The 9,453-nt window shown below is 41.9% G+C and overlaps 1 protein-coding gene across 1 annotated transcript in view; it reads left to right on the top strand.

Annotated features, from left to right (window-relative positions):
• Nucleotides 1–568: 568 nt before the first annotated feature.
• Nucleotides 569–9,453, top strand: part of TLL1 (tolloid like 1) — a gene marked incomplete at its 3' end in the record, with an annotated part of 156,523 nt that continues 147,638 nt past the window's right edge. Inside the window, exon 1 of the mRNA XM_024764169.1 lies at nucleotides 569–737. Coding sequence (XP_024619937.1) covers nucleotides 569–737 — 169 coding nt within the window. The remainder of the gene's footprint in view (nucleotides 738–9,453) is intronic.

Here is a 9,453-nt window from a genome sequence, read left to right as displayed (position 1 = left end):
TTTTTCTTTTTCTTTTCTTTTCTTTTCTTTTCTTTTTTTTTTTAAGTTTGACAGCCGGGGTGGGGGGGGGGAGAAGGCAAACAGTGCATCCCCAAATCCTCCCACTTTCGCCCTTCTCGCAGCCAGTTGCCGTGCTGCTTCTGCGGCTTTTAAGGTCTGGCGGCGCAGGGATGTCTGCCCCCCACCCGCGACCGCGGTCCCCACTTTCAGCTCGGACGCGCTGATGTGCAGAAGGGTCTCGTCCTCCCAGGGCGGCGCCGGGTATTGGGTGCGGGACACGCGCGGGGCCTGAGCCCGGGGACCTGGGAGCCTGAGCCCGGGAGCCTGAGCCTGGGGCAGCCGAGCCGTTGAGCCGCAGGAAGGACGGCCGCGGGGAGGCAGCCTGGCCGCGCGCCCGCCCGGACCCGCTCCGTACCTGCCCCCGCCCGCCACCTAGCCCGCGCCGGGGGACAGGCCGCCCAGCCCTCTCTCGGCCCGACGGCGCCCCATGTCCCCAGACACCTGAGCGCCGGCCGCGCCGAGGAGCCTCCCACGAGGACAGCCACCGGTGCCCTTCCTCGCGAGGAAGATGGGGCTGGAGACGCTTTCCCTGGGGATGCTCGCGTGGCTGGTGGCCACGGGGGCTGTCCTCTGCGCGGAGCTGGGGGTCTGCGCCGGCCTCGACTATGACTACACTTTCGGTGGCAACGGAGAGGAAGAGGCGGAGGCGCTGGACTACAAGGATCCGTGCAAAGCCGGTGAGTGCCCTCTCGGGGCGAGACAGCGGGGGCGCGGCTGGCGCTGGGAGGGCGCCGGGTCTCACCTGTCTCCTTCCCACCCCCTCCCCACCCCGAGGGGCCGCGCCGCCTCCTTTGCCGCAGCTCTGCGCCGGCGGGACCGGGTGCCAAGCTCTGTCTCCGAGTTTGGGGACCTCCTGGAGTTCCTACACCCCATCCCCCACCCCCGCCCCGGCGCGGTATGACGAGCCGCGGACGCAGCAGCCAGGGCTGAGTCCAGCGCCCGCGGCCCGGCGCTTCTCTGGCGGCGCCGCCCTGGTGCCGGGCGCCCGCTATCCCGCTCTCGGGCGGGTGGACTTCACGTCGGGACACCTTCGCCCCCTCTCGGCCAGGGTCCTGTGTGCGTCCCAGGCGACAAGGGGATGGCGATGTTCTCCAAAGCTCCCCCGCTGAATGGATTCAGCGCATTTGCCCATTTCAAGAAACCCTAAAAACAATTCCAAGTTGCCGTCCCATTCAAACTCGTTTCTCGCCCTCACACCCTGTTTGCACCCTTAGACCTGCGGTGGGACCGAGACGCCCCGCCCGACCCTTCTCCCGCCGCCTGAGGTCAGAGTCACACGCTCTGGCCCCGGGCCCTGTTCCACTTAGGTGAGGCCAAGGTGAACCTGGGTCGGTGGACCCACCATTCATGGGTGACCCACCATTCATGGGTGGACCCATCATTTCCTCGTGATGCGAGGAAAGTGATCACGAGGGTCCTGGGGCCGATTAGGTGAGTGTCTGTAAGCAGAAGGCACGTTCTGCCGCATCTCAAGAGGAAGGGAGGGCAAAATCCCCAAAGTAGCTTTGCCGCTCCGATTCTGTGCGGATGGTCTGCCTGCGATGTCTTCCTTTCCTTAGCTAGGTAAACCTCTTTTGACCTCTCTTGGGCCTGAAGTTAGGAAAGATGTACGCAAATGAAGGAAAATGCTGGAAATTCCCTTGTTAACTTGTACCTTTGATGGCACATTGTTCTGACAAGGAGGGTATGTTTGTGACAGGGAGCATATGTGTTCGCGTTATCAGATCTTTCCTGGTGCACTCTTACTGCGCGTACTTCTTCAAAACTTGGAGTAGCTTAGCAGAAACACGTCAGTCTGGAATTCAGAATTCTGATTTAATTCAATTTTGCTTATAAGTTTCCTCATCACCTTTAACACTCAGTCTATCCCACCAGAAGTTTCCTAGGCCTTCCTTGATAGTTTAGAGGACAAGACACCTTTCTGCTGTGGTTGGGCAGCCAGAACTCAGTATACAACTCCCTTAAACCTACTTTTTATTGAGAAATTTGTTTTGAATAATGTTTGCAACTGGGTGAAAATTGAGGGTTTTCTTGTTTTAGGAAAGGTAGAAATGAAGTATATTATTTCTAAAGATTGTCTACGAAAACACCTATTCTGATGCTCGGTTGTGTGAAAGATTCAGCCAGCTACCAATATAAGAAAATCAGGGCTTATCTATACATTGATCTGATTTCAGGAAAATAAATGTAGTTTTCTATACACATTAAAGTAAAAGCTTATGCTTTAAAAAATCATTAACTTCAGATATGCATATCTTATAAGAAGTATCAAAAGTTAGCTAATTCATTTTCAGAAGTTATGTTGTTTCAGGCTTATCTTAACATTAGAAATTGTATAGAAGAAGGTTCTGTGAACATGTGTATTTTTCTATTTAAGAGTGCAATTTTACGATTTAGTTGTACCATGTGTATTGAAACACACCTCAAGCATAAATGTCTATTTTCCTCAGCACATAAACATCCAGGCAAGATAAAAACAACAACAACAACAGCAACCTTAAGAGCATTTACTTCTATTTTTCCTTTACTACTGGTTTATTTTATTTTACTTATTTATGTTTTTTGGTTTATTTTTGAACAGGGCTATTGAGGATAAAACAGCAATAAAACCAAATTTGTATGGATTATTATTCTAATCTTATTTCTTCCCAATTTTTGAGTACAAGAGGCAAACCTGTACATGTGTGTAATGAAAGAGATATAAGAATGGCCCAAGTGGAAGACTGAGAAGTATGGCCAAAATCTGAGATCACTTTTAAATGATCAACCCTGCTTTTTTAACTTAGTGAAATGAAAGGCTTTAATTTACCATCTTGGCTAAAGAGTAGCAAAATCTTAGTCCCTCTTTTTGGCACTGTATAAGACAAATAAAAGTAATAACAGGGAAAAATTAAATAGTGCATTGAAATCCCAAACAAGAGTCAAAAAAAGGTCACTAAAATAAGAAAGATGAAGACAGATATGTGAAAGATAGCCAAAAAGCAAGAGGGGGTGTTCTCCAGACTCCAGGATACCTTTGATCTGCCCTTCCCCAAGAGCAGAGTGGAGGGCATGGCCCACTGAATAAGGTGCCCTCCTCTAACAGGGGTCCTAAGGTTCCTGAAACTATATGGTGGCTTGATGTCATAGTGACTAGCATAGCTTTATGGTTTCAGAGCACTTTGAGTACATTATTTCAGCTCAATGCACAGCCCAAATAGTGGAATTTGTTAATGTTACCATTACCCAGATGGGAAAACAGTTGCTCCATGAGCTCAAACCCATTTGTTAACGTTACCCAGAACTTGATTCCAAGTCTCCTTGCTCAAAGTCTGCTTGTATTAAACAATTACACTGTATTCTTAGCTGGCGTTTTGGAGGCCTTCCTTGAAATGCAAACAACAGAAATTTGTCCAGGTTTATCTGAGTCTAAACTAATAGAAGTGCAGTTACTTTCATTAACTGATATGAATGAAATAACTAAGAACATAATTTCATCTTTTCTAAATACAGTGAGAATATAAAGTCCTTGAGGACAGAGATCATAACTGATTTTTAATGTTTATCACAGGGATGGATTAACATTGTTAGATATCTGGAAAGTTCTCAATACTTTCTCATATCTATAGACTATTAATATTGATCTTCATCCCTCATTTACATCTCATTCTAACCAAGATCAAATGTTACCCAAGGAGAAATATTACTTGTTAAAATTATGCCATCCTTAATATATTTGTGAAACAATATAACTTGTATGCCTTTCAAAACTCTGATTTGAAGTTCATGAAACTATAGGATAGAAAGGAAGAATTTGTGTTAATTTAACTTTGCTTTAGAAAGAAATTTTTGATATAAATAGAAGTAGATAAGTCAGTGTAGCACAGCCTCAGATGTAATTTGTATAGCCAAATCCATTAGAACAGAAAAGAGGTAATTCATCTCTATATATAAACAGACACAAAGATGCAGATAATTCAAAGGAATGTCTGTCTTGCACATTAAGGTGTCAGCACAATACATAGTCATCTGAATTTGCAATCAGATTTCTCTTACTTTCTCTAGTTCAAAAGGGTCCTGAGGGATACTGAGAAGCTGATGCTGCAGGAGGTCATTCCAGAACAGAGACTGAGGTGTCCTGTTTCATTGCTGTACTGTACCAGTAGATGTTAATCTGCGTATCTGTGAATATCTGTGAAGAGCTTGGGCAAATTCAGTGTGCAAATTAATCTCTCAGATTTGTCTATAGATTACCTGGAAAAGCAGACACCTGATAAACCAACTCTGTGTTCTCTCCCTACTCCCTACCCGCTTCCTTCCTCCCTCCCTCCCTCCCCAAACCTTCCTCCCTTCTTTTCTCTTTTTGTATTTAAGAGGGTATCAGGAAAGCACAGGCAATTGGAAATATAATATCTAAAGAGGAAGAATGAATAAATTAGAATTTTGAATGATGAGTAGAGGCTGATAAGGGTATCTTTATCCTCTTAAACAAGTGTGAAAACTCTGAAAAAAAGACTTCCCTACCTTTAATCTTCTGAGTAAATGGTTTATTTTTCTTGAAAAAAATCCAAGCATGATTAAAGGTCAGTGACTTGCAAGGTTAAATCTGTCTTTAGAGTGGCAATATGCAAGCTTGTTTATATAGAAATAGGCTTTTGGTATCCTAAAGGATTATTCTTCCTGCTTTTCTTTATAACCAGTGTCCTAATGTCCTAGTATACTAATTCTTGGGGAAATTTTCATAAATTTATAATCTCTCAGTAAGATCTTATCATTTTTTGGTTCTCAGTGTTGTACTTTCTAGCTTCATTGGCAGCCTCCCAGGTATGGCATTTTAGAATTTGATGTTTAACCCTATGTCTACTTTATTCCATCATAATATTAAATATCCAAACATATATTTATTGCCTGGCACCTTTTTAGGTTGCCAAACCCTCATGTTAAAAATGTGTTTCATAGAGCTGCTTCTCTTAGCTAGTCTCTTCTGTTTTAGTTTTCATTCCTCAGATCTTGATTTTTTTTTTCTCCTCCTGCCTCTAGTGCCAAATCAGAAGTGGTCAAAATACAGTTTTTGCAAAAGGGATGGATAAGAATTCTGTAGAGTTGAATTCTAGTCATCATTTGCCAATAGTAATTCTTTAGCCCTTGTCCTGAGGGCCTACATTGATTTTGTTTGGTCCGCCAATGGCAGTTACTGATATTAGTTAGGAATAAGATAGATTGTTTTTTTTTTAAATATATCCTCTCAGTCTAAGATGGCTCTAAAGCTCCTTTTTGTTTGCTTGTTTACACAGTCTCCTGAGATCTTCCCACTTTTTGTCTCTGAAGAGGGTAGTCTGCTTTACAAATTCAAAATTTAACTGGCATCCCTTCTGTGAGGTAGTTCCTGTAATAATTCATGGAACTTTTATGGTTTCCCTTCAAGTAGGTGCTCTTTGAGCCCTCCTTTCTCTGTTTAGGCCTCCTTAACCCACAGCGGAACAGTTAAAAGTGGGTAAGAGCTAGTGAAGGCTTTTTGAGAAAGTTAATATATAATTCCACAACTTTTCCTCTTGCCCTCATGATGGCTCACTTTTCTACAAAAGTCTAATATATACCATATATAGTTTCTTCTACAGAAAACATATTTTCTTCCCCCATTGTGTATGTATGAATCTGATTTTTGTACATGTTAGCAAGTTTCCCTGATTTAAAATTTAGACTCACTTGTTTGTAGTTACCACTATATTCTTTGTAAACCTTAAGAATATTAGTCACATTAATGATCCTTTAGGCCTCTCAATCAGTGAGTGTACTGGACAGGGGTTACCCTTCAATGTTCCTAGAACTCAGGTAGATAGTATCAGATGCTAGTGATTTACTATCATTAATTTTTTTTCTTTTTAGACTGTTATCTATTTTTTCTAATAGTATATTAGCACCATCTGCTTAAAATGTTTAAAACTAGGACCTTCCCTAAGCTTTTCTAACAATGCTTGGAAAAGATAGAGGCAAATAATCCATTTAAAATGCAACCTTGCACATCCTGCTGGGACCATCTTGTGTCTGGGGAGGTGGGGGAAGGGAGCTCTGCTGCTCCCCCAAACTGTAAGGAAGGCCCCTGCCCACAGCATTTTGAGCCCACAGTGAGGCCTGGGCTAGGCCAGGGCTCAGGTGCCTGGCCAGATTCCTGGGGATATGAGATTTCCTCTACTAGGGGAATTTTGAGGACTCTTACAGCTCTTTTATATTCCAAGATCTGGAATTAATCATGGACTTATCCTTCCTAAATTAAGGTGTAGAGAGTTCTCTCCCCAACCCTGGATACAATAGAATGATTTAGCAATGTGGCTTCGGTGGTTTATTTCCTTTAGTTATCTATTGAAGAATGCTACGAGAGGAGGAACATTAAAAATATAATTTTAACTCAAAGCTATGAAACAAATTGCATAGAATGTGTTCTTTCTCAGAAATCAGAAGTGGGGGCTCCTTGCTTATTTATTTAGTTCTTGACAACATCAGCCCTGAAAGTGGGATATTGACTATTAAATTTTGAGACATTGTGGGCTGGCTAATGGAATGCTTGCTTTGTCAGCTCCTTACAAAATGTGTATTAATCCTGTCAAGCTGCATTTGTATTAAGAAGTATCGTAAATTAGGTGTTAATTGAAATTCAGAAAGTGAACCAATGAGGTGTTTGTCTTAATCAGCTCTTCTCCTGCAACTTACATTTATAGTTCAACCTAAAATATTTGCTATTGACCATATTAAAAAAAACACAAAACTTCTCAAATGATAATAGTTCCAAAAAGTTGAAAGCATGGTCAGAAGTGTTTCTAAATATACTACTTTTCCCAAAACGAAATCTAATTTTATGTATTAATATGCTACTAAAGCATTCATCTCAATGTTTGAAAATGACATTTCAACAATTTCTAACACACTGCCCCATTTTACAAATCAGGGAGTCATTACGGAGGTGGAGACACAAACCATGTATTTACTATCAATGTCTTCTGTGTTGATGAACTTCCTATTGATGACACTTAATTTGTGTGATGAGGGAGGAGGATGTGGAATAGTTTTTGTATTCCTTACATTTCTCACTTTTGTTAAATTTCAGCACATGGATTGTGTGCCACAGGGGCACCTCGAATGGCCCCTAGTCTGGTGGTTGATATCAGCAGGTTCGGAGTTCTCTTTCGCCATGAGTGGATTTGGAGTGTTTAAGATAATCCCGGCCCTTGTGCAACATTGGAACCACCTTGACCTTAGTTCAGTCAACTGACTATCCTGAAAGGATGGAGCTCCATTCCTCTACCCTGATCTTTCTGATCCAAATGCCTAGTAGTTGAAGTTTATGGTTTTGTGTTTTGTACTCAGATTTTTGTGTTATTAAGTATCCCTCACTGCATGAAAGTTAAATACCAGGGAAGAGCATCATGCAGAACTAGAAAAGAGCCAAATGGAGAAATTTCCAGAGAATAAATCCTTGGACTCCATATACCTCACATATCTAGGAATTGCCTTCATGATTCATGTCAAAGTAACATAGCTCATATTTTTACATTGTAAAAAGTCTCGTGTCTTCACCATACCCCTATCAATTAACATTATTGTTAACCCATTTGGACACATGAGGAAACTGAAACTCAGAAGGATCCAGTGTCTGGTCTGCCATCCCAGTTGATAAACAATGAGAACTTGACCCCAGGTTTGGTATGTGATGCCTCTTTTTTTATGAATCTCCTTTGCTGGCTCTCCAGTCAGTACAAATGTATTAAGACTGGCAATTGAAGTGATGGTATTTGTGCCATGTGCATTCATCCACTGTGATTTTCTTTAGTGAGGGTACATCTTGCCTTCAACGTTCTTGCATTTTATAAGCCATATACTGTGCTGTCAGAGTAAGGCCAATACTTACTTTCAATTGTATGGAATATTGGGCAGGCCCTACTCCCTTTCAAGAGGGTATTTCCTAAGTGTGGAGTCACAAATGAAATACCTCAACTATGTGTAAGACAAATGAAAATGAATACGACTAATTCTAATAGAGATATATTTGAGTGCAAAGTAGTCTAGGGGAGAAACTGCTATTTGTTGCCCCAAGTATATAAATTGTGACAGCAAGGCTCTCCATGTTGTTTAAGGTGGGGGTTGAACTGGATTCGAGTAGAATTCAGTCATTAGTGTCTCGTTCCTGGCACAGGCCCTGGCGTTTTATGTGGTACCCATTAAATTGTTTCACATTTTAGATTGCTCTCTGAGTATTCATTGAATTCCTGCTTATGAGCCCATAAAGAGTGTGAAGAACATCCTTTCAAATGCAGGCTGTTCAGGAAAGTGGTTTACAGTGTACATTATATATGTAAATGATGTGTGAATGCCTTTGAGAAAACAAATATGCTGTAAGAAAGTACTTAAATAACTTTATCTTTTCAATTCCAACTTGTCTAAAAGCCCTCAAGTCAAAAACTTGAAAGCTTCGACAGCTCATAGAGTTAACTAAACTTCTTGGAACTCCAGTCTGGTTTCCTAAGAGTAGGAAGTCTGGCACATTCAAAATATATACTATGTGTAATATTTACTATATTACAATTTCTTAGAAGAAAACATATTACTGTTAGCAAATTATCATGTTGTCTAGGAGGAAGATTTTCTGCTTGTACTTTTTCTCTAATAAATGATTAAGAATGAAACTGGTAAAACAGTTTTTCTAAACCTAAGAACAAGGGGAGGTTTTCCTTTCATATTTACTTTTTAGTCCCAGGAGAAGAAATAATATATATTTGGATCTCCATGAAGTGTGGCCTGCAGGCAGTCATCAGGAGAAGAATAATTAGGATTTGCCACCTGGAATGGGTAACAGAAGTAATGACCTAAAAATCGGGGGTCTTGTGTTGCATTATGTTTCTATGTGCAAAGAGATTGTGAGCAGTTTGCTGGGGGAACAAGTGACCAAGAATTAAATGCAGAAAGAAGGCTCTGATTATAGGCTATACCTCCCGTGTGTCCCAGGATTTAAATGTTTATAATAAGAACAGATTTCTCGTGTATGTGAAGGTGGAATGGAGCATCATACACAAAGCTGTATGCTTCATAAACAAGTATCCTTTAATACCCCTTATTTCTGTATTGCATGGTACCTGTAGCTTAGTGCTTTATGATAACATGTGTTATGTTACCCAATGATAGAATCAGAATTTGAATCCGGAATTCTGGATTCCATGTGCTGCCATGATGTTTCTTCCTTTTTCTTCTTCTCCCTCTTCTTCTTCTTCCTCTCCCTCTCACCTTCCTCCTCCTCCTTCTTTTTCTTCTTCTTTTGGTATGAGGGCTTTTTTTCAACTTGGGGATGGCTTAAAAAATCATTTTCTTGGGCCTCCCTGGTGGCGCAGTGGTTGGGAGTCCGCCTGCCGATGCAGGGGACACAGG

The sequence above is a fragment of the Neophocaena asiaeorientalis genome, unplaced genomic scaffold, assembly GCF_003031525.2.
Source record: "Neophocaena asiaeorientalis asiaeorientalis breed wild unplaced genomic scaffold, Neophocaena_asiaeorientalis_V1.1 scaffold296, whole genome shotgun sequence".
NCBI classification, from domain to species: domain Eukaryota; kingdom Metazoa; phylum Chordata; class Mammalia; order Artiodactyla; family Phocoenidae; genus Neophocaena; species Neophocaena asiaeorientalis.
This window is presented reverse-complemented; position numbering and strand designations above follow the sequence as displayed.